General features: G+C 35.6%; 3 protein-coding genes and 1 long non-coding RNA gene across 8 annotated transcripts; 3 read left to right on the top strand and 1 right to left on the bottom strand.

Moving 5' to 3' along the window:
• Positions 1-132: 132 nt before the first annotated feature.
• Positions 133-10,328, top strand: LOC140820559 (mediator of RNA polymerase II transcription subunit 16-like; the record flags this gene model as incomplete). Its single annotated transcript, XM_073180850.1, is given in 15 exon segments — positions 133-221; positions 778-890; positions 1,074-1,175; positions 1,274-1,358; positions 2,184-2,504; positions 2,507-2,779; positions 4,054-4,672; positions 4,795-4,874; positions 5,265-5,347; positions 5,518-5,754; positions 5,836-6,007; positions 7,017-7,537; positions 8,274-8,450; positions 8,608-8,985; positions 9,671-10,328. Coding segments are annotated over 15 exon segments (3,394 nt in total), but the record flags the coding sequence as incomplete, so codon positions are not given.
• Positions 10,329-12,594: 2,266 nt separating this feature from the next.
• Positions 12,595-15,240, top strand: LOC140820568 (E3 ubiquitin-protein ligase AIRP2-like). 4 transcript variants are annotated; one of them, XM_073180861.1, is made up of 6 exons: positions 12,595-12,881; positions 13,183-13,249; positions 13,553-13,703; positions 13,854-13,920; positions 14,019-14,253; positions 14,721-15,240. In XM_073180861.1, the coding sequence occupies exons 3-6, from the start codon at positions 13,596-13,598 to the stop codon at positions 14,929-14,931; spliced, it is 621 nt and encodes a 206-aa protein (XP_073036962.1). In that variant the 5' UTR covers positions 12,595-12,881; positions 13,183-13,249; positions 13,553-13,595; the 3' UTR covers positions 14,932-15,240. The 4 variants fall into 4 exon arrangements, with proteins under 4 accessions (XP_073036962.1, XP_073036961.1, XP_073036964.1 ...); XM_073180860.1 differs by lacking the exon at positions 13,183-13,249; XM_073180863.1 differs by lacking the exon at positions 13,183-13,249 and having other exon boundaries at positions 13,490-13,703.
• A 3,179-nt stretch (positions 15,241-18,419) lies between these two features.
• On the bottom strand, positions 18,420-20,906 carry LOC140820566 (uncharacterized). The gene is made up of 2 exons (XR_012115525.1): positions 20,561-20,906; positions 18,420-20,144 (listed from the first exon to the last, which is right to left on the bottom strand). It is a non-coding gene; the product is annotated as an uncharacterized lncRNA (long non-coding RNA).
• A 119-nt stretch (positions 20,907-21,025) lies between these two features.
• Positions 21,026-23,108, top strand: LOC140820569 (uncharacterized). 2 transcript variants are annotated; one of them, XM_073180866.1, is made up of 5 exons: positions 21,026-21,112; positions 21,189-21,484; positions 21,587-21,709; positions 22,006-22,296; positions 22,717-23,108. In XM_073180866.1, exons 2-5 carry the CDS (start codon positions 21,221-21,223, stop codon positions 22,921-22,923), a joined length of 885 nt encoding a protein of 294 aa, XP_073036967.1. In that variant the 5' UTR covers positions 21,026-21,112; positions 21,189-21,220; the 3' UTR covers positions 22,924-23,108. The 2 variants fall into 2 exon arrangements, with proteins under 2 accessions (XP_073036967.1, XP_073036966.1); XM_073180865.1 differs by having other exon boundaries at positions 21,055-21,484.
• The last annotated feature ends 1,949 nt before the right edge of the window (positions 23,109-25,057 follow it).

The following is a 25,057-nucleotide window of genomic DNA, read 5'->3' as shown; positions in this document are numbered from 1 at the left end:
TTTTATTTTCACTCTATTGTTTTTCCTTCTAAAATTGGCAAGGTTTTGCATCGATGCAATTTTGCGCTAATCTGTGTGTAAAAACTGTTCAGTGTATTATCAAACCCTGATCCATTATCATTTGCCTTGTAGTTCGACTTCCAATCCTCCATTTTGGATCCCTATACATATAGTTATTCCAGAGCGACCGACTGAATGCACAGTTTTTAATGTTATAGCAGGTATCCTTGATCCTTGCAACTTACTCATGATATTGTGTTGTGATGCTGAATTATTCGGAGTTGTAAGTGTTGAACAGTGTGGACATTCACTTAGGCCTGTCAGGTTTTCAGATCATACAGGCTTAGTTTTACAATGATTGATGTACCGACTCTTCTACCATTTATGGGTTCACACATTATTAAAATGTGAGGCTGACAGCTGCTTTGGGTTTATTACCTGATGTGTGTTGAGTTGTTGAAATTCTCTCGACTTCTCTCTGACATGTTGAACAATGAGAAGACTATTAGGTTGTTACTTAACTGTGCATTTTCAAGTGCATAGAGTTAGTTTTATTGAATGGGATGAACTGGATCAATAATGTCTAATACAGGCATTTGTGGGTCTTATGATTTAACCCAATTAATTGTGAGATTCTCGTGAAAATAGCAACTTTCCTACCACTAAAAGCGTACTCTTTATCAGAGATTGACAATTATCCGACTGTCTCTTTCAGTGGGGCACTCTTTTTTTTTTCCTGTTGTGAATTTTCTCCCTTTGATATTTGATGTTTGACAGATTCTCCTCGCGATTCTGTTCAGTTCATTGAGTGGTCCCCTACATCGTGCCCTCGAGCGCTGCTGATAGCTAATTTCCATGGGAGGATAACAATCTGGACTCAACCTTCTCAGGTGTGCTACTCATGTTGAGCACCTTGATAAGGAAATGACAATGACCTACCTTGACGATTTGTTAATCTCTTGTGATATTATGTTTTCCCTGTAACTGTTGTCATAGATGGTTTTTTTTACTGTTTCTTGATTGCACAGAAGATTTCTGATTACCTTCTTTGAAATTGATTGTTTGATTGTCAGGGACCTGCAAATCTTGTAAAAGATGCTAGTTGCTGGGAACTGGAATATGAGTGGCGCCAGGATATTGCAGTTGTCACAAAGTGGCTTTCAGGAGTTTCTCCAGTATGCGACCTTTTATTTTTTGTTCATTTAAAATTTAAATGCAAGTATTCCGTAGTTAATACATTTGCTTTGCTGTTGATATGGTTTGCAAAAATTAGTATAGGTGGCTCTCGGTTAGATCGAGCGGTTCAACAAAGTCCACATTTGAGGAGAAATTTCTTTCACAGCAACCTCATGCTCCAGGTTCTTCCTTCTCCCCTAGCTTTATTGATTGTTTTCATGCAGAATTGAGTTTTAGTTCGTCCTTCACATGTTTTCACACATGATATGAAAATCCTTAGATTGCGATGGTCGGTGTTCTCCATTAGGGGCTGAAACCGGGAAAGATTTACCCTGGTTTGTACTTTACAGTCTGCACCAGATAGGGTTAAACTGCTTAGTTTGCAATACTTGGGAGGCCTTGTAAAGAAATAAAAACTGGAGTGGTCACTGTTTATACAAGGTGCATTATGTTTGTTGCAAGTATTAGACTATTGATATATGTGTCCGTGACAGTGGTTGTCAATTAAGATTTCTGTTATCATTGGTCCTCTGTTCGTTGCCAATTAGGAGTAGGAGGTCAGCAACCTTCTAACCCATCTCCAAAGAAAAAAGAACAAAAAATCATTTTGACTGTTTGACCAAAATTTAAGAGGGAGGAACAACTGTAGAGGCATGAAGAATGAAATACTGTCTTTGAGATTTTGTTTAAGAATTCAGAAATATATACTAGAGAATAGAAAATGATTCTAGGTACAATTTTTTGAGTAGTCTTAGAATTTTAACTTACCTCGTATGCATTGACTAAGAATAAACACGCTCTTCATGAACTACTATATATTATTTACAGAGAGAAAATTTGGCCAACCAGCTGGTAACATATATCACTTCCATGTATGCTTTCAAACTGCTTATGATGTAGCTCCACAACTCGATTAAATTAGCATCTATACTCGAGTCAATTCTTCATGGATCAAACTTTGTGATTTTTTTTTATCACTGAGCTGTTTCCTTTGGTTTTGGCAACAGCTGGTTGGCCAAATTTTCTCTGTGTTTGCTCTGTTTTCTCATCAGGCTCTATTCAGATCCATTGGTCTCAGTGGCCACCTAATCAGAGTGGTGCACCATCTAAGTGGTTTTGTACAAGTAAAGGGCTTTTGGGCGCTGGGCCTAGCGGGATTATGGCTGCTGATGCCATTGTGACGGATTCTGGAGCCATGCATGTGGCTGGTGTTCCAATTGTGAACCCCTCAACTGTTGTTGTTTGGGAAGTCACACCTGGCCCTGGGAATGGTTTTCAAGCCACTCCAAAAGCAAGTGTGAATAATGAAGTCCCACCATCACTTAGCCCTCTTCCTGGAATGGTTTTACCCCATTGGCTGCATATTTGTTTAGGTGGCAGGAGTATCTGTTGTTAGAAGCAAAGCATGGAAAGAAACTGGCAGAACATGATTACAGTGATATGGTAATGCTTCATTGTTCTCCAGTTTCAAACTTTTCCGCATATGTGAGTCCTGAGGCTGCAGCTCAATCAGCTGCAACTACAACTTGGGGTTCTGGTGTTACTGCAGTTGCCTTTGATCCAACATGTGGCGGTTCAGTGATATCAGTTGTGATAGTTGAAGGTATTATTGTGCTCTAATGCAAGCTAAACATATATATGTATACACATGTATATATGTAAACACACACACACACACACATATCTACGTATGTATATGTATGTATGTATCTGTGTGTATATATATATAGGTTTACCTACCTGCTGATTGTAACTATTTTTTGGTCCAAGCTGTTGATCATATGATGCTGCATCAATGTTTATCCATTCTTGCCTTTTATATTTCATTTGCTATTGCAGATATATATGTGTGTGTGTTTACATACATACTGATCGTAACTATTTGGTGGTCCAAGCTGTTCATCATTTGACGCTGCATCAATGTTTATTCCATTCTTGCTTTTTGATTTCATTTGCTATTGCAGATCTCCACTGGCGGAGCCAGCACTATTATTATATGCTTAGATGTCTATACTGATCCAACTTTCTTTAATAATTTGTAGACCCAAATTTTAGTCTCAATTTTTTACATGTTATTAATATCCAAGTATACACTCTATGGCCTTCTGTATGTGTTTTCTCTTCTCGAGTCACGAATGTTATATACTTTGATTAACAATCATTCCAATTCATTTTAATTATTGCTTCATCTTTCATAATCTCTAAAAAATCCAAAATGTTACCAAATTTTAGGTTCATTTTTTCGTTCAATATTTGTCGCTCATTCAATTGCTTTATATTTTTATGCTTTTTCCAATCGATAATGAATTCGTGTTTATTTTTCGAACGTATATTTTATATTTTATATAATATTTTGTTTTGATTTTGGATTTTGTACACGCTGTTATTCGTCATTATTCTGACGTTTTCCAATCAATTATCATTATTACTGTATAATATGATATGAATATAATTTCATGTTACCAAATTTTAGGTTTATTTTGCTTTTTCTGCGAGTTGTTAATGGTCAAACCATACTTAACTGTAGTTGCAATCCAAGTTCTGGCACCTCTAATAATTTCTCCTTCGGTTTTATTGTGACCATTGATTGATATGTCACCTCCTTGATTATGATTGTCACATTTACAGCACATGAGCATGTTTGATGTATAATATGATATGAATATAATTTCATGTTTTACTTTTAGTTATCAAAGCGTTTTACACCTGTTTTAAATGATCAGTTATCATTATTATTATCTTTGTTTGGTTGCCTTGTCGCTGTTGCTACTTTGTCATTGAAATCTGAACATTGATTAGGTGATTAAAACTGGGCAGATTTTTCTATGGATCTCTTTGTGTTTATTGATACATAGATCTGTTACATTGATTGTGCAGGGCAATACATGTCCCCTTATGATCCTGATGAGGGTCCTTCTGTCACTGGGTGGAGAGTTCAACGTTGGGAATCATCTGTTGAGAACGTCGTGATCCATCAGATATTTGGAAACCCTAGTTCCAGCTTTGGTGGGCAGGCACCTAAGCAGACAGTTTGGGTGAGTAAAGTAATCAAATGCATTCCAGCATCCAGTGAATTCAGGGGTCCTCCAGCAGCAACAACTGGATTAGCCTCTGATGGGAAAAATACACCAGAATTTGGTCCCGAGGCTGCGAAGAGGGTCAGTTTTGATCCTTTTGATCTTCCCAGCGATGTTAGAACTCTTGCGCGAATCGTGTATTCTGCGCACGGTGGTGAAATCGCGGTCTCTTTTCTACGGGGCGGAGTTCATGTCTTCTCTGGTGCAAACTTCACATCTGTTGATAACTATCAGATTAATGTTGGCTCTGCTATAGCAGCTCCTGCTTTCTCTTCTACAAGTTGCTGTTCTGCTTCTGTCTGGCACGATACAAGCAGTGATTGCGCTATACTAAAAATTATCCGTGTTCTTCCACCTCCTGGTCCTATCAGCCAGGCGAAAGTTAATTCTGCTTCATGGGAGAGGGCTATTGCAGAGAGGTACCTGAATAAATAGTTGTGAGTTTGCCGCTGAATTTTGGCCACATAAAACAGTCGTCTGCGATAAAAATCTCGATTTTATTGAGTGTGAATCAATTTGTATTTTTGTATTTCCTTGGCAGATTTTGGTGGAGTCTATTGGTGGGGGTTGATTGGTGGGATGCTGTTGGCTGTACTCAAAGTGCCGCAGAGAATGGTATTGGTACGTGTATTTAATCTGTATTGATGGAAGAACTGTTCTGTCCAAGTTCATGGTGACTTGAGAGTGTAGGTGATGGACAAATGGCGTGATCAAAAGGGTGAAATGTGTGCATGCAAACCTAGTACAATGGCTCTGTGATCTATCTTCTACGATAATATTTATGTTTGAGAGAGAGAGAGTTATTATTCTAATATAATGCACATTATTATTCTACTAAGGGGACAGTTCCGTAATGAAGAAATCATTCAAACAAGGATACATTTAGTGATAATTTTATGTACAAGTTTAAGAAGCCAAAAGAATCTTATTTATATGGCTTCTGCCTCCTAGGAATCATATCCTTGCTTCCTTGTTTTTGTCTCTTGCTGATGGTTGAATTCGGTATTCTAGTTTCATTGAACAGTGTTATTGCTGTGTTGGATGCTGATTTCCACTCCCTTCCTTCCACTCAGCACAGAGAGCAGTATGGACCTGTAAGTTTGATTGACGGTCATGTTCATGCTTTGTATTTTTAGTTGAGTTGACGAGGTACTTTTTAATTGTTTGTTATGTTCGTACTTTGTATTTTTAGTTAATCCTGTACGTTGATGAGCTACTTTTTAACCCAGTTCTTTGTATCTAATGATGCCTATGGATGATGCAGAGCCTGGACAGAATAAAATGCAGGCTACTAGAAGGTACTACAGCTCAAGAGGTTCGGGCTATGGTTCTTGACATGCAAGCAAGGTTGTTATTGGACATGCTTGGCAAAGGAATTGAATCAGCATTAATGAATCCTTCTGCCTTGGTGCAAGAACCATGGCAAGCATCTGGCGAGACACTGTCTGGTATTGATGCTGAATCAATGGCTGTTGAACCATCTCTTGTCCTCAGCATCCAGGTTTAATTTTAGACACTTCAATGTCCCATTATATCCCCGACTAACTTGTTTTTGAACTAATTATGTCATCCTCTATTGCAGGCTTATGTTGATGCAGTCCTTGATCTAGCATCACACTTCATCACACGTCTGCGACGTTACGCAAGTTTCTGCCGCACACTGGCAAGTCATGCTGCCACTGCAGGCACAGGTGGGAACCGTAGTGTGGTGACAAGCCCCACCCAAAGCACTTCTACACCAGCTACAACTTCGGGTAAGTCGACTCTAGGATTCAAGTTTTGCTATAATTTTAGCCTCAGTAGCATGTGAGTTTAATCACAGTTATTAAAGGGGCACACCTAGCTTGCGGAGCACAGCTGCGCCTCCCTGGATACCTACTGGCACCTCTTTGTCCAAAGATGTGTCCACATGCATGCCTTTCTCAAGGGCGTAAGTTGTTAAAGTGCAGGCACTCCTTTCTCGAGGTGCAAGTCATGCCTCAGTGAGGGATCTTCAGGTTCTTATTGTAGAATAAAAAATCCAGTGGCATATGCACTGTTTACAACTGAAAAATATCATCAAGGCCCTTCCCAATAGTCCCTGCTTTGGTTTTTGTTGTAATTCAAGGTCCAATCCAAAACCCTAAATCTGCCGTTTCCGGTCTCTGTGAATGCTGTGATTAATTACAGAACCACCATACTGCAATTACTTCCCAGTCTTACCTAAGCCTTGCGACTGACTCTAAAACGCCTGATGAGTTTTGCCTGTGGTAGGATATTCTTGCATCGTTAGCTTTGAGTTGGTGCTTGCTGTTGTTTCATGTTTGTATTGTTTTAGGTGCTATTCTCTCGTACATGCTTGTTTGCAGTGTTCCCCAATTTTTGATCCCGTCTTGGAATATCTTTCTACATTTGGCCAGAACATTAGAAAACTGTCCCATAGTTTAACTTACATGCTTGTTTGCAGTGTTCCCCAGTTTTTGTTTTTTTTGTATCTCGTCTTGGAGTACTTTCTTTTGGCCAGAACATTGGAAAACTTTACTGTAGTTTTCATTCTATCCATTAGACACGAAAATTTTAATGTCATGCCTGGTGCCCCTGATTTCGATAAGGAACTCTCGTCACCTTGTGCCTAACTGCCTAAGATTCCATGAAAAGCACGTTCCGCAAATAACTATAAAAGTGAACGACTTCGTTTATATTTTATTTCTTCCTAATACTTAGCTGGGACTCTATTTTCTCAATTCCAATGTCTTGACACAAGCTGAAATCTCTTACGCTCAGGTATGCAAGGTGGAACTGCAAGCTCGACAGGAAGCACTCAGATGCAAGCTTGGGTACAAGGAGCAATTGCCAAGATCAGTAACACACCTGACGGGGTTCCTAGTTCTGCACCAAACCCCATAAGTGGTCCTTCAACGTTTATGCCAATAAGTATCAACACAGGAACATTTCCAGGAACTCCAGCTGTTAGACTTATTGGAGACTGTCATTTTCTTCACCGGCTATGCCAACTTCTACTGTTTTGTTTTTTCTTCCGGCGAACACAACTACCACGGTTTATTGGGGCTGCTCAAAGAAATACTGATTCAACAATCCAAAAACCACAACCTGGGGTGCAAGGCAAATCAGAAGAAACAAACTCAATTACTGCAAAACCAGCTACAGCTGTTGTCAGGTCGGATGAAACGCAGGCCACAAGAACTGTACAGGTTGGTAATGGGCCAAAGGGACCTGAAGAAGGTCCAACCAGTCGGTCAAGATTAGGTTCTGGCAATGCTGGTCAAGGATACACCTTTGAGGAGGTAAGCGAATACATGCAAAATTTACATGGAAAAAGGGTGAAGAACGGATGTGGGAGACTTTTTAAAGTTATGGAAAAAGGAAAAAATGAAATTCTATTTCTTACTTGTATCAAACGGGCACTATTCTTATTTTTTGTGGGTGGGGAAGGATGCACGAGATTCGGCCATTAACAAGATATTGAAAGCTTGACTATAGTAAGAATTTGATCATGCATCCAACTAAGAATAAGACTGATTTTACTTATACATGAAGGAAATGGGAAATAGGCATCAAAGACAGATTGGACAGTAAATTGAGCTAGCTAACCTTTTCAGGGCAAGGTACCTCTGCTATGTAAAACTGCAGATGCAGAAAGAGTGCTTATTTCCCATAAACAAGATTCAATTGCCCATCCAAGGGTGATGGCATTCTTGAAAAAGCCTTATAGTTGCAAAATATAATGATGGAAATATTATTGCTTTGTTATTCATGAAGGAAATAATATATGAGCTATGTTTGTTAATGAGAAAGATCTAACACAGCAATGTTTCTAAGACTTTGTTTTTAGCATTCAAGAATGCAGTTTATGTGAGCTTTAATCAGATTTCCTCATTGATTGTTTGCAGCCATTGGTGTCACAAGGGGAACCTTTGTGTTTGGAAGTTGCTATTTTTGGATACCGTCCTTTTCTCTTAACTATCTTAGTTACCGTCCTTTTCTCTTAACTATCTTAGTTTTATTACGACTACCATGCAGGTGAAGGTTCTATTTCTTATACTTATGGATCTCTGTCGGAGGACATCAGGTTTGGCACATCCTCTACCAGTTTCCCAGGTGGGGAGCAGCAACATTCAAGTTAGACTTCATTATATCGATGGAAACTATACTGTTTTACCAGAGGTTGTGGAAGCATCACTTGGCCCTCATATGCAGGTACTTGTCTTTAAATGTAGTACATTTTCCTAGTTGATGGCTTGTTCCATCAGCCCCCATTTTTCCAGGGTGACATTACACCCTAAACGTAGCCTACAAATTTGTGTGCCAATATCTTGATTTATTTTCATCCGTAAAAATCACTCTCTGTGAGCAGAATATGCCCCGGCCTAGAGGTGCAGATGCTGCAGGTCTGCTTCTCCGGGAGTTGGAACTACATCCTCCAGCTGAAGAGTGGCACAAGAGGAATATGTTTGGTGGACCCTGGTCTGATCAGGATGATATGAGTCTCTCAGATGATAGTTCTAAATTTAGCACCTCAATGGATTTACTCGACTCTGCTTCATCTGAGAATGGTGATGCTTATAATGGAGTTTATGGCTTGTGGCCAAGGAAGCGTAGGATCTCTGAAAGAGATGCAGCCTTTGGATTGAACACATCGGTTGGCTTAGGAGCTTATTATGGTATCATGGGATCCAGAAGAGATGTTGTAACAGCTGTTTGGAAAACAGGACTTGAAGGAGTGTGGTACAAGGTAGCTATATTGGTCATGTTGAACTCAACATGATGTGGCCCTGTCAATCTTTTTCTTCTCCATTGTTTTTCATAAAGCAGCAATCTTTCTTTTAGTGCCAAAATGTCTTGTTAAAAGTTTCTTTGCACATGTTTTATCTTATGGGCACCTATGTGAGCAACGTTGAGTTCACATCCACCTATTGGATTTGATAAATTGTACACACAAAGTTGGACGCCCCCTCAGCCGTGTTCACATAGGTGCTCATGGTGGTTATCCATAAGATCTATATATATTCTATATATAAAAATAGAAAGATGGTAATGATCAATAGATGTCTGACCTGAGCATGATGACTCTTTTTTAACGTCCCGGATGAATTTTTTTATTGGTGTAAATTCTTTCTGTTTTATTTTATTTTATTTTGAATTGCTGCGTCCATGGTTGGAAATGATGCAGTATATTGAATTTCACGTGTAACATTTAATTACCTGAAGTGGTTTCGTGGAAAGTCATTCATCCAGCCTCCTGTAGTTATTGTTCAAACATCATGTGTGTAGTTGAGCTTATTGGCCTGTGAAGGGTAATATCAAAAAAATGTTGTCTTTACTATTCGAATGCAATAAACTAAATAAGTTGTTGTCTCGTCTTATGTGTTGATTTTTGATGTGTACGTACTCATTTATCTTCTCTGTTACTTATCCAGTGCATCAGATGCCTCCGGCAGACATCTGCTTTTGCATCACCAGGTGCAGGCAATACTAATCAGAATGTAAAGGAGATGTGGTGGATCAGCCGCTGGGCATATGGATGCCCCATGTGTAGTGGAACATGGGTTCGAGTTGTGTAGCATCTGTTAGTTGTGTACGATCTGCAACACACCAGTGTTCCTTGATATCTCACACTTGGCTTGCTATTCATGGACGGTAAGGGTTCTTTCCAAGATGTATGTGGAGAGAACTGACTCGGAGCTATGACTCCTTTGCCCTTGCACATGAAAAAGGCAATGGTCGCTACGCGAATCATTTGTTTCTCTAAGTAGCTGTAACTTAGGTCTACCATAAACACCATATGGAGAAAAATACAGTGTGGTGTTTACAACATATAATTTAGGCGTCGAGGGTGACATCTGAGTATCGTGTATTTGTATGCTACCATGTCTAACTTCAACTAACCCCGGACTAGGGTTCGATTGATAATGTTTGTTCGTTGGTTTCTTGTGTCGAATGTAAGTCTACCTTACGTCAAAGTTGAATGGGTGAATTACCATGTGTGAGTAATATGTTCCACTTTCGTGTGTGGATATATGAACATGTTTGTAAAATGTTTTCGTTTTTTTACTGCCGAATATGCATCCATATATGGTAGCCAATTTTCTGATGACAATATATTAAATCTATATGTTGTATTGACATGTATTTTATCATGGGAAACGTAATTTCAGTTTAAAACCTGTTATCCAAATCCATACCACCATCAATCTCCCACAACACTGTCAACTAACAATTAATACAATGCAAAGATTATAGAGTGTGAGTAAACTGTTGTATAATTGTTAATTATCCCTAAAATTTAATTGCTACCGAATAATCCTATGTTCTAGGAAGCTTGCATATAAAGAGGTATGATTTATGTACACGACATAAAATAAATTATAAATACCATGTATTGAATTACTCGATAAAGTTGCATCGATCATTTTTCCGATACCATATCATAGACTTGCCCGTTCTGGGAAGTTTTAAGCAATTTTAGCACTTTGGTGTTTCAGCTCGTAAGCGTAGCCACCACCTATAAACACCACAACCACAACAACTTGATTTCGAAGAACACGACGTTACATACACGTGAATATGTTTGTTATATGTCAATTTTATATTCTACATTTTCTCTTGTTTTAGCACCTTCATCATAAATAATTACTCTTAAATGAATGCCTCGGATTATGTGATAGAGAAACGAGGTAAGAGATTATAAAAATTTATACATTTTATAATTATTAGATTAGATAAAATATAGCAAGTCAAAAATTGTGTGCAATCACTTGCTTCCAGGATACGTGATAATCATATGAATCAAAAAGTATTATGCATGAGCAGAAACTATTTTTTTTTAAATGATTAATTTTAACTTTAATTAATCATAAATCATGCCAATTTTTATAATCTTTGTGGCAGAAATTAATCTAAAATTAGCTTTATGAGTATTATGTTTTCAAGAAAAAAAATATACAATATCATTAAATTTATTTCATTTTAAATGGATATTAAAATATCAGGGATAAAAGTAGAACTAATTGTCACGTTGCAATCAACAGGGCGAAACGTGAACCTATTGCGACCCCACCAGACAAAAAAAGAAAAAGAAAAAAGAGAGCATAGAATGAGAGACAAGATATGAAACACAAAATGTACCTATTGAATTGTAAATAAATAAACAACAGTTTATAATTGTAAATAAATAAACAACAATTATTATTAATAAAATAATAATCCGACAAGATAAGATAAGATTGAGAAATATATACACCGATAATAGATTAAATCGGCGGCATTTGTTGTATACCCATCCTAATTTTTCCAACTTTATATATATATTTCTCATTTTTTTGAAATATTTTGATAATATAAAATCTTTGAGAGATGTGTGAGATTCAAGAAGTTTAGGGGGGTGTCGATGTAAATAATTTGAAATAATCACGATTAGAACTGTTAAACGGACCGGCCAACCAATTCGACATGTTAGAAAAAGATCATTCCAACCCAAACAACGACAAGTTGCGAGTTAGCCCGCCAAAAATTGTAAAAATAAAAACTTTGGCAAAAAAAAATTCATACTTAAACAATTATAAATAATATACATATTTAAAAATTCATTAACCATATATAAATAATTACATATAATATAATTTTTCAACTTCAATCAATTATATTTAAACTATTTTAAATCATATAAATTTTTTATATAACTAATCAATAACATAAAACCATTTCAAATAATAAAAATAATTAAAAACTTATTAATAATACATAAATTATCCAAATTGTTAAAAAAAAAAAAAGACATCCCCGACTGGCGGAATATTTTACCCTACCTCATGTGACACTGCCTCCATGAGAAGATCAAAGACCCACTTTTAACCACACATATGCAGGGGTTCACCAATTCATATGTGGGGTTCATCAAATTCTTTAAAATCAACGGCCAGATCCTATGAGACACTACCCCCACAAATAACATCGACACTACCTATCCAATTTTGGTCCACCTCCAATCATGCAATCAAAATGACAACTCAACCCCGGTTTTTTTTGTTGGTCGTGACTTTTTGGATTGCTGTGAGATCCCACAAAAAACGTCGGTCCATGCCAACAAAACCGATGATAATGTATATTCACGGCCAAATCAATTGTAAAACTAAAAACGCAAATGTATATTTAATTTTCTTTTCTCATGGAAATATTAAAATAATATATATTTCTTAATATTTTTCTCATAAAAATATTAAAATATAGAGAAGAATATTATCCGTTTAGGATCATGGATTAAGTCCACGTGTCCTACCATTTTATTTCTGATCTGCAATAAAAGATAAGTCTTTGGTTGTCAGTGTCACTGTTCATTATAGAAACTTTCTAGAGAGACAACCCAAATATTATTATTATTAATAAGTAAATATTCGTAAGTATCTTCTTACCTTCCCCCTTCGCCGGATTTTTCATCTACTCTGGGGTAATTGATCACAAATTCATCGATTTTTCGATGGTCATTTCATCCTCCGAGCTGTAAATTAGAGGAGATAATTTGTTTGAAGGAGTGGTGGACGAGATGTACGTTAGCGGTGGCGCTCAAGTGCGGAAGTCGTTTAAGGAGTCGCTGAAATTGCTCGAAGCAGATATTCAGCATGCTAATACTCTGTAACCGATCTTCCTTGATTTCTGAATTTTTTAATTTTTAATTTTTTTAAAATCTTTTGAGTACTTTGTTTGTTTGAAAGTATTTGATTGATGAGCAGTCTATTTTGTTCATTTTTTCGTTTTCATTTTCATTTTGTTAGTTGGTTGATGAGTTTTTTTCCCTCTTTTCCCCCGAATTATTTGTGTGCCTCTAGCGTTTAATAACTGGAGCACTGGTCGTTGAGAATTAGATATTTTCATTTTTAGGCTCTTCTTTTTACGCAACTTGTATTAGATTTTGGGGTAGTGCATACTGAATTAGGGAAGATTTAATTGAAGATAGCCGGGCTGAACGAGCGCTTTCTCGCTTGCTTCTTTTTGTGATAAAGGTATAATTTTCGGCTCCAACTAGCTGTTGTTTTGAACTATTGAATTGTTTGCTTAGGAGAATTTGGGGTTTGTTCACGATTCTCGTGTAGAATTATTTATTGGATTTATATGAGCTTTTTGATGATATGAAATCAGTTTGCGTCTAGATGGATTGAAGGTTTAGCTAGATTTTTGTGTGTGTCCATTCATACGCCATTTTGGATAGATTTCTTAATTCTTTTGGTGTTTTTACTTTGTAGGAGCTAGTTGATTTGTTGAAAATTTCATGTCCTGAAAAATTGGAATTTCCAATTACATTGTAGGGCATCTGATTTTTCACGTGAGTATGATGGCGCTTGCTTACAAATGAGGATGTCTTATAGTCCAGCAGCGCACTTTTTCCTTTTCTTGGTGCAGTGGACTGACTGCCACCTTGCTGGTGCACTTGGATTGTTGAGAATCCTGATATATAAAGTGAGTATTTGTTTGACCTTCACCTCCCGTTATTTTTTTGAGTAAAGTACGTGAAACCAAAAGGTATTGGTACTTGTTATCATCTAAGAATTTACCTTCTCTTGCCCAAGAATGCATGCATTCCATTGATTAAACTGGACCATGGTGCAGGTATATGTTGATGGCACCACCACCATGTCCACTCACGAGAGGAGAGCCAGCATCAGGGAATTTTATGGTAAGCTTATTTTTTGCTTGCAGATCACAGTTTTTTTTTAACTCAAGAAGCCTGTAAGTGATCTGGATTCTGATGTGCAAATCATATCTTCTCTTCAGCCATTATTTATCCCTCTTTATTGCAACTTCAAAGAGGTGTTACTGATTCAGAAGATAAAAAGCAGAAAGCTGTGTGTTTTGAGAGATACAGGAGAAGAGATGAAGAAGAACATAGGCATTGTTCTGATTTAGATATTGAAAGGGAAGAAGAATGTGGAATTTGCATGGAAATGAACAGTAAGGTAGTCTTACCGAACTGCAACCATGTCATGTGCCTTAAATGCTATCGGGAATGGTACGTGCTTCCCCCTCCTTTTTTTATGCTCCGTCTCTTGGATCTGTGTGAACAAACTAGAATTTTGTTTATTTCATTCTTGGAGTGTCTGGACCAATAAACCGTAAAAAGATGGATTATTTTGACCGTGCTTTCCATATTTCGTATGTCATGTGATAAACACATAGAAAATCGAGAACTTTTTAACCTGTCTCGTGTCTATGGAAGATTTCCGATAAAATGAGAGAGACTGATATCATGTCTTCTGGATAACTCTTCTTTTCTTTGCCTACATCTAGTTTTGATGATCAGAATTCGGATATCATCGTGCCCATTTTGCGAATTTCATACACGTGGGCTCGCACGATGTTGTGGAGAGTACAGATGCCTCTCTTTCATAGCACGTTATGAATCGGATACTTTTTGCTTCTCCATTTCATCGATGTTTTTGCTTGTGGTTAGTAACAGGAAAGGTCTTCCAAGTGCAGGCACTCAAGATCACAAGCATGTCCCTTTTGCCGTGACAGCTTAAAGAGGGTAAACTCTGGTGATCTATGGATATTTCTGGATAGCAGAGATGTGATAGACATGGGGGCTATAACAAGGGAGAATTTGAAGCGTCTGTTCTTACATGTTGAAAAACTGCCTCTGGTTGTCCCTGATACTCTCTTTGATGCTTATGATACACATGTGAGGTGATTGACTTACATTTTCTCCAAAGGCTGGGTCATGTTCAACTGCAGGGAAATTATCATTCTGGATCAACAAATAATTGTTCAAAATTCTAGATTAGCGACTTGTGTGGTCCATTCCACCTCTGATAAGAACCCGGCCTTGCTTTATTGCTGGCAGAGGTTTAAGGTTATTAGGTAGAAACAGGGGGAGGTAATATATTTTCTATCCAAAAATTGTAAATTCTTGTACAGCTTGAAGTCTTGTTATTGAAGCTATTTCAGTATTTCTGAGACAATGATGGCCGAAATAAAGAATCATCTGTTTCGTTGTGTATTTTATGGAACCGTCTTTACATCAAAGTGTTGTATAATGTATATATTTCTGGTCGTAATGCTTGTGATTTCAAGGACCATTTGGCTCTTTTTTCCCTGAACTTAATTATATGATTCAAATTTTTACTATGGAATCCGTGTAACATAATTTTGTTGGGTTGTGCATACGGTCTTTGCAGAGTAGTAGATGTTTCTATTCGACTTTGATTGTAATTCTTCTGGAATGTCCGTATCTGTACTCGTTCAGTTGGGAGCTAACATCTGTCATGAATTTCAAGACTTTTATAAATGGTAAACTATTGAGTATCGGGGAAATATTTATGCGGTGTTGTCAGTGGTGTACCCAAAGATCGACACTATGTCGAACCAACTAGTGTTGGTATTTGACGTGTGGTTTATATATGTGAATTGACATATATTTTCTGGTCTTATTTTTTTGAGTTTATCGTAATCGAGTTTTGATGAGCTCTTATCAATTAATCATATTTGATTCTTAATTAGTTACTTGTTTCAGAACAGTTGTATTCATTATGAACAAAGTCTAATCTTGATTTGTCACCGGTTTATTTTTTATTTTTCATGCATATTTTCAAGTAAAAGGTAGATAATTATTTCGAAAAGACCTTAAGTCGTATTGGGCATTTTTATTATTATGTTTTAAAGAAAGTACTTCCTGATGATGTTTATTCTCGGCTCAACAATTTATTTCACTAATTTTATTTTAATCTCTATTATTATAAATTAAAAAAAAGAAAAAAAAAGAGAAGTTTGGAGTAATCATATATACTAGCCATCGAGGCACACGCGTTGCGTGTGTTATGAATATATGAGGATAATATATTAAACCTTCATGATTTTACAACACCATGACAATAAATAATTTTGTAATTGATCCATGAAAAGCAAGGGTTTCCAAAGCTTAAATAAATATCTCAAACTCAATTTTGTACCTCACATGATATAGGCGTTGATATTAAAAAATAATATCTTTTGAAACAATAATGTAATATCATGTGAAATAATGATAAACTGCAATGTAAAAATAGCAAACGAATAGTCAAAATTGTCTAAAAAATATTAGAATATCATAAAACTAAAATTTATTGAATATAAAAACCTAAAATTTTGTCTTCTACATACCCCTAATAAATTTTTAAAAAAATTTCAAGTTATAGATATCTTTAAGCATTTTGTGCATACGTTAAACCAACTGTAGTCAATCGTAATAAGAAAATATTCATTTTATCGAATCATACCATAATTCAACCTAAACATACAAAATAAATAGGACAATCTATTAAAGCGTGCTATAAAAAATTAATATGACAGAACAAAATGTAACCTTCTGCAAAGATTTCGCTAAATACATGACAAGTAAAGTAAAAATTGGCAAACTCCTTTTATTTGCCAAAAAAAAACTGAGATATTGTAAGTAGATGATTTGACAAAGATGAAGAATAAAAATTGTAGCAATAGTGACAGAATATAAAGTTAAGACAAACAATTATAAAATTAATTTCGCTACAATTAAATCATGATTGGAATACACATAATATATTTTGCTTAAGTTGAAATAGAAATAAACAAATTAAGTAGATAGAACAATGAAAATAATAAATTTGTAAATCCATGCTAAGGTATAGTTTATTACTGTAATACAAAAATTTTAAAAACCTGCGGCTTTGGCTATTTATGGACATTATTTTTCGGATTCCTGCCTCCATCATACGCATTCTTCATGTATGAATCTTCAGATTTAAATACATTTGCATCAAAGATTCAAATATGTCAGATAAGTAAAGGTGGAAGTGTGTCATATAAATTTTTAGATTTTGACATCAGAACTCTGCTAGATCTTGAAGCATTTGAATTTAAAATCTACCAACCAAAATGTAAATTTGTCTGTAAATATTATAATAAAACAATGTATAAAAAGCTCTAATATAATGATTTAGTGATCTGTTGAGAATAATTTACTTCGAATGGATTCAACACATAATAGTCTCATAATCCACTTTTCAATTCCCTATATGAATGCGAGAAACACATGATTCCAATTAGATTTCATGTTTTAGTGAGACTGACGCTAATAGATTTATGATACAAACTCAAGAAATCGGGGAAGAAGAAAGGCCGCAACTTTATTATGTTCTTATATTTGAGAGAATTTTTGGAATAGAGAAGAGATCATGAGTGCAGATAGAATCGCGTGATTAGGAGAATAATTAAATAAACGTAGATGGGTTAAGACAACGATTGAAATTGAACAGCTAATAATTTAAAAATATAATGTAATTTTGCACTTTATATTTTATATTTGGTTTCATTGACAAACATTTTTCTAAGATTTTTGAGGCGTTGGATTAAAAACTGCATTAAAACCCACCCACAACAAATTTAGCAAAATTAAGCATAGAAAGTAAATTTCATACATGGTGAACACAAATGATGGAGGAGAAGGTATCGTGCACGGTTATCCGTAATTGATTATAGAATTTTAAAGTTTTTGCACGCTATTTGATATCTTAGCAAATGTTCATTTTATAAGAATTTTAATCAAAGCCATGATTTTTGGGTGATTATTCACATCCTTCGATGGTAGGAAGATAGTCGGGATATAATAGATGAAAATTAAAAAGTTTCGCATGTTCAACAAACGAAATCTTATCTCCATTTTATAATGTTATTAATATTTTTTGTGGCACTGAAAAGTTAATATTGTTAAACAGTCACTTCTCCTGGCTGATACTCAAATTCAATATTTTTTCTATGTTTAGGGAGATCACTTGGGTATTTCATGAGCACGACTTTTTTCCAAGAAATAAAAAGATGGTGTATGCTTTTTGGTTAATTATTTTCGGTGTCAATGTTGTGTTATTTGTTGGGTAGATGAATGTGTATCGTGAATTAGAGTTCATCGTTGAAGAACAAATTTTAAATGGTTTCATTACGCACTTTATCTTTATATTTGGTTTCATTAACAAACATTTTTTTAAGATTGTTGAGTCGTTGGATTATACTCTGCAATAAAACCCGCCCATAACAAATTTAGCAAAATTAAACACATAAAGTTTAATTTTTTTTATTATTATTCAAAACATTCAATTATTGGAGTCGGTTCAAACATCAACAAATTTAATAAAAATCAACACAGAAATTATATGTAATTTTTTATTATTAAAAAAATTCAATTATTGGATTATGTTAAAACATTTAATTTTCTTTATTTTTTATGTTTTTTTTTTTAATTTAAACAAATTGTTGTTTGTTTTTATGGGAGGCCAAATGTTTGACCTTAATAATATACGGAGTGTTCCAAAACACTCACAACCAGAAAGTTTTCTACTTCCTGAAAGAGCAAAATAACTATTATTTTGAAATATAGAAAACCCAATAGTGAATATAATTAACTGCTTTGAAGCCAACCAAAAAAACACAAATCACGCACAGAAAAACTATCAAAAACAAAATCTAACATGTATAGCCGTTTTTTACCTGAAATGTCGACCTGCAGGATGAGCAATTCGATCGATGGTGAGTCAGATTGCTCCTTATATTATCTCGCAAAAAGAATCACAAACAAAATCAAATATGTAAGCCGATTCTTACCTGGAATGTCGCCCTGACGGATGAGCAGTTCGATCTAAAAGGTGCGCCCGATTGCGCCTTCTATTCTCTTGCTGAAGGAGCTGGGAGAGAAATTTTGTTGAATTGAATTGGGCCGGGTTATAGATTATGGGCTGAAAGGTGTTGGCTTATATTTCGGATTATGTAGGTATAATGAGGGGCAAAAAGTGATATAAATAATTTGGTGTCTTACATGCCAGTTTTTATAATGTGATTAAATTTAAAAAAAAAATAGATAGAATAAAGAAATCATAAGGCAAACCTTAATTTAATGTTGACTGCAACAGAACATCCCACGATCAGCCCATGTCTGCGAACCCCACGATACCATTTCGGACCAATCCTCTTCAGTGGAACATCCTTAAATCCTGAATTTTCGAACCACTCAATGTACTCTTCCTCTTTTGGAAAAAGCAACCAAACATCTGAAAAGAAGCGAGACAACCAAAATGTAGGATACACAGGACCAATTATGCAAGCCTTCTCCCTGAGTCGAAGAACTCTGTAAGCCTCTTGATTCCACGCTGTGGGTCTGGCCAGTACTCGATACTAATAAGATTCACAAAATCGTAGAACTTTTAAGAGATTTCCAATGAATTATTTCAAGAGTTTATATGCAAATGCTTTAACTAATTAAGCAACTGCACCAATATTTGCCTAGTTTTTCCTATACATGTTTCATCAACCCAAAATTATTCATTAAAAGCCATGAACCAGAGCCTTCAATTCATAATATCCAACAGAACCATCAATTAAAGATGCACACAGGACGTCTTGATAAAAATAACTTTTGGTGGCTCATACATAATACAAAGATAGTTTGAAGCAACAACATCAGTCAAACTTTCAATAACACTAATAAAACAACATCTGATGAAACTATGCCCTAATTCGTAAGCCTCATTCAAAGTATTTTTTTAAAAAAACATGATTCAAGCCAACTGAAGTTCAAGTACTGGATCCGATAAAGATAAATATCATCAAACACACAATGTAGCCGCACATTTTAGACCCTTGTGATCGACGAAACATTAAGAACAAACATGAAAGATCAGGACAACTCTCATCCCCAAATGTAGTGCCTATGCCTCGAGGCCTGTTTCACAGCCGAGATTCATACAACACAATAAAGAAGCATTCTATTTTTTTTTCATAACATGGAATAACATTAACATGATAGATCTCCTAAGGCCTGTCCAAATATACAGTCAACATTAAATCAATCCTTTTTCAAGCTCCAGCTTTCAGTATAGGTCATAGCCATTTTAGCAACTGCTCCTATCACAACACGATGATGGTGATTGTCAATGCATACATAAAGGTACTTAACAGATATGCAAATAAGAAAAAGTTCAAACTTTTTTTACAAATTGAGAATTTTATTAAAGCGTATAAAAAAGTATTCATGTTTTTTAGGTAAACCTTGTTATAGCTGTCATGTGAGAATTTTGCACAAACCACAGGGAAATTTTTTTAAAGCACTGAAAGGCAGGATGTTTGGTGAAAGCGTTGATCATCATCAAATAGCTATATTTGTTTATATCTGAAACCAATAGAAAATTATATTTTCGCAGTGCATTCATCAAAACTAATGTGTACAGAGAAATAACAAAACACCAAAAAACCAAAATCAGAGAAATAATAACCTAAAAACTAACAAAGACAACAAAGCGCAACCTAGGATAAAGACATACATGGTTACGCCCTATAATCTGAAGAGGCTGAAGGGAGGAAGATATTTGTGAACTTACCAGAGGAAACTAATGTAAGTTTTCTTGTCCGGAAAATTGATTTTGAACCGGCAGACAGGAAAACAATGGATTTGTTGGAGGAGATAGTGCAGACGAAAGCGGATTCTATGAAGGTGAAGCAACAATATCTGAGAGAATTGTGCAGAGTCGGTGTGAGGGAAGGTTAATTTATGAAGATGATGCAGAGAGAATCGTGAGGAAGAAGTTTATGGAACGGTTTTGTTGGAGATTTGGAAAGATTTTGAGAGAGATATATTACTGTGTTGAAGCAAAAGGGCAAAAGAGGAAGAAAAATTGGTGTCCGCAAGGTAGTTATTATGAGCCTCTCAGATTTAATAAAATAGTAAAGATAGTAAAGATGTAACTTGTAAAAGGAGAAATCAAATTTGAAAACGCGTTTTACTGAAAGTAGAGTCCCAGAACGCTTTTGAATCAGTGAGACATCCCTTCTTTGGATAGAAGCCGGTTCCCCCCATCTGATGTTCACAGATATCTGTTAAGATTTTCCTTTTATATATTTCACTAATTTTGTTGTTCTATTTTCTTGATTTTTCATCAAATCCTTTTGCAGAGCAAGGCAGAAATTTTGGGTTGCTTTTATAAATGGATTTCGCTAACATGGATCGGAGGCAACTGACCATTGCGGCATCAGGATTTTCGGTCATGATGACGCTACACTTAACTTTTCAGCTATTATCTCAGCACTTGTTTTACTGGAAGAATCCGAAGGAGCAAAAGGCCATTGTTATAATCATACTGATAACTCCAGTTTACGCCATTTACTCGTTTGTAGGGTTATTAGATTTACGCGGCAGCAAACAAATTTTTATGCTCTTGGATTCTGTGAAAGGATGCTACGAGGCTTTGGTATGCGCGCGCCCTTTTACGTATTTTTGTTCTTTTTATTTTTCTTGTTGATTTTTTAGTAACTCCTGATAGAATGTGGAATTGTGTGTGGTTATGGAGCAGGCAATTGCCAAGTTTTTGGCTTTGATGTACAGTTACTCGAATATATCCTTGAGCAACAATATTGTGCCTGATGAGATTAAAGGGAGGGAGATTCATCATTCGTTCCCGATGACTCTTTTTGAGGTCGGATTTTTCTGTACCCCATCATTTTGCTTTACAACAATTGAGTTTAAAAATAACCGATGATAAAAGTTTTCTGTTTGAAAGAAAGGTTGAATTTTTGCTACGATTTTTCGAGTATCATTTTTCTGCAATTTTCCTCATGATAGCGCACCATATGCAGTAGGAACTAGGAAGCTTTTTGCTACTTTAACGAGCATGAGCTACAATATAAAGTTAAATTGTTAGGTATGCTTCAGTTTGTCGGAAGATTGTCAATCTTTCTTGAGAAAAACTCCTTTTTTTCCGGAAATGTGCAGCCTAGGAAGACACATCTAAATCAGCGTACATTGAAACTTCTCAAGTACTGGACGTGGCAGTTTGTTATTGTCCGTCCTGCATGCTCTATCTTGATGATAATGTTACAAATGCTCGGGATGTATCCGAGTTGGCTCAGCTGGGCTTTCACTATTCTTCTCAACTTCTCGATTTTGTTGGCAATGTACTCATTGATCATCTTCTATCATGTATTTGCTAAAGAACTGGCACCACACACACCACTTGCTAAGTTCCTCTGCATCAAAGGGATTGTTTTCTTCTGCTTTTGGCAGGTACTGACTGTTTCCCTTGGTCTCTCTTAAACCTCATTGGATTCCAGTTTGGATCAAATTGTGATAGTGCTAGTTAATTTGCTAGTCATTGTGTATGTGTTTATCTTTTGTGCAGAATTTTGGTGTGTACCATCTTGTTATAAGTTTAAACGACCTAATTAACTTGATCTTTCGGATTTCTACCGATTGCCCCCACAAATAATATCAAGTTGAAGTTAAAATTTTAGACTTCATATATTGATGAAGGGATGTCACTGAAATTAAATCTTGTTTCATGGATTTGTAACACTTTGTGGTGTAGCTTTTTATGGTTCAACTTCATGAACAATACAAGGCATGTCGCATGTACTACGAACGCCCATGTTTGTTCATAGAAATCATTACCTTATCACGATTCATTTAAATTATTTTTCTACACAGGGAGTAGTGCTTGACTTCCTTGTGGCAATGGGCATTGTTCGATCCCATCATTTCTGGTTGGACACAGAGCACGTTGATGAAGCAATCCAGAATGTTTTGGTCTGTGTCGAAATGGTGTTCTTCTCTGTTATGCAGCAGTATGCATACCATGTTGCACCTTACAGTCGAGACTTAGAAGCAAAGCTTAAGCCACAGAAAAGGGACTAATTACTTTTTGTGCATCAACAAGTGTGTCTCAAATGTTGTTACAGATTGATAATCTATACGCTGGTCAAACTCTTGAGAAAGTAAATTCAGGTTGTGTGTAACTGCAATATTTTTGTACAGCGCGTAATTTTTATTGTTTTAGTTGGAACGCGCATGTTCCTTCTAGTCTTGCTTGGTTTTGTCAATCCAGCGAATGCTTCGAGAGTCGACCTAGAAAACCCAAGATCCAAGAATTGTACGGACCTCTTTATCTCGTAAAAACTGACTTTTCTCTGTGTCCTCGAATTAAGTTCGCTCCACACTTCAAATGTTCTACTTCTCTTCATGCTGTCACACTAGGAGCCATAAACAAAAGCTTGGTTATATTTGGGTAGTTTCATCCTTGCATCTGACTAAGCCCATTTTTGTTATTTGTTCGTTTTACTACGTGGATTTCGGCTAATTATCCTTATATTTTAGTTCGTTATCTTCAATAACTGTCTCTCAACTATGCCAAAATTCCACGAAAATGTAGAAAGAATCCATGTAAAACTATAGAATGCGCTTAGCATACTCCTTAGTCAAACTTTTTACCATATTGTAATTGATAAATGCATATTCTCATGGGAACATCTAACACTCCAACTAAATTCAAAAGTCTTGAATGAAAATGAGATTTAATTTAGGATAAAAAGTTCATCAACATATTAAAAATACAAAACTTTTGAGGAACAAATATAAAATTTGATTAGGTTTATTGGGTTTTTTTGTTAGTCTCCCATTCAGATTATCTCATTCTGTTCCAAATTGGCCAACAACTTGACAAGTCTACACGATGTTTGAATTTATTGGTGATCTAAATCCGAACAAGAGCTTCCGTATCCTTTTCCATCTGATTTTTAGGAATTAAATAGGTAAATAAGTTGCAAAATAATGTGTGTGGACTTTCAGTATGAGTGACACGTGCCTAGTCTTAAGTCCTCATTCGACTAAAAATGTGCAAATTTGTATATTGTGTATCTTTGACCAAAAGCAAGGGAATTTAAAATTGTCCATGATTGTGAAATTTTCTATAATTTAAATTATATGACCAGCCACGTTCACACCATTTCACGTATGGATTGTACTCAATTTTCAATGAGAATCCTTTTATTTTAATTTCTGAAATATATATTTCATACGTCGTTTTTAACGTTAAAAAAATTCATTAAATTATCGTGGATGTGTAGAAATTCAGTGGTGGATTGTGAATGCGTGTGGGATGTGCAATAATATATCTTGAAAATATATAGACAAAATAATTGGGAAATAAGTGCAATATTTAAATCATAGTTTTGAATAATAATAATAATTTTAAAGCATATCCTTGTAGAGACCAGTTTCATGTTACAAAGTAATAATCTTCGTAACGTTAATCTCGAATGGCTTGATTCTTGTCCTTTCACACTTTCTAGGGGAAAAAATAATTACGGGTCACAAAATTGTATATATATAAAAAAAAACTCATTTGGACAATCCTCCCTCTTTGAGCTAGTTTTTGGGGTTGAGTTAAGTCCAAGTTTCAATCTTAACATGTATCAGAGTCAAGTTCCATCGTTATGTGTTGGACTGTCTATAATTGAGCCACCCGTTCTGCCCATAGTTGTAATTGGGTCATCTGTTCTGCCCATAGTTGGGTCTATTTGTAAACTCCACGTTCCAGATGTTCATTCCGGGGCATGAAAGGGTGTGTTAGTTGTCACACATCGGTTGGATAAATACATATATGGAATTGGACAATCCTCCTCTCTTGAACTAGTTTTTGAGATTGAGTTAAGTCCAAGTTGCAATCTTAACAAACCCACATATATTCCGCTTCATCTTCTTATTATTTACTTAACTTTAATCAATTTCGTAATAAAAAGTTTTGAGAAAAATAATATTACTTATATTTTAGGGTTATATTATCCTCTTCCTATATCTCTGAATTCTTTTTGAAATTCATGATGGTACTAATTTATTGATTAAAACAATAATTTTCGAGACAGAAATTAAAAGAATGAAAAATATCATTCGAATTTTGTAATAATTGCATGAACGATGTTGAAATACTGAAAGTTGTTGCTTTGAATTCAGCCCACAATCGATTATCAATTAATAACCAAATTAATATTTA

The sequence above is a fragment of the Primulina eburnea genome, unplaced genomic scaffold, assembly GCF_022965805.1.
Source record: "Primulina eburnea isolate SZY01 unplaced genomic scaffold, ASM2296580v1 ctg1224_ERROPOS3294427, whole genome shotgun sequence".
Lineage (NCBI taxonomy): Eukaryota > Viridiplantae > Streptophyta > Magnoliopsida > Lamiales > Gesneriaceae > Primulina > Primulina eburnea.
The sequence above is the reverse complement of the archived record's forward strand: the minus strand, read 5'-3'. Positions and strand labels throughout refer to the sequence as shown.

What these genes read in the sequence shown, in the direction of transcription:
- LOC140820568 (XM_073180860.1), top strand. Translation starts at nt 12,793, where the DNA reads ATGTACGTTAGCGGTGGCGCTCAAGTGCGGAAGTCGTTTAAGGAGTCG. An exon ending in CAGCATCAGGGAATTTTATG is followed by an intron (nt 13,921 to 14,018) that starts GTAAGCTTATTT and finishes TCTTCTCTTCAG; the next exon opens with CCATTATTTATCCCTCTTTA. An exon ending in CTTAAATGCTATCGGGAATG is followed by an intron (nt 14,254 to 14,720) that starts GTACGTGCTTCC and finishes TTCCAAGTGCAG; the next exon opens with GCACTCAAGATCACAAGCAT.
- LOC140820569 (XM_073180866.1), top strand. Translation starts at nt 21,221, where the DNA reads ATGGATTTCGCTAACATGGATCGGAGGCAACTGACCATTGCGGCATCA. An exon ending in AAGGATGCTACGAGGCTTTG is followed by an intron (nt 21,485 to 21,586) that starts GTATGCGCGCGC and finishes GTTATGGAGCAG; the next exon opens with GCAATTGCCAAGTTTTTGGC. An exon ending in TTTTCTTCTGCTTTTGGCAG is followed by an intron (nt 22,297 to 22,716) that starts GTACTGACTGTT and finishes TTTTCTACACAG; the next exon opens with GGAGTAGTGCTTGACTTCCT.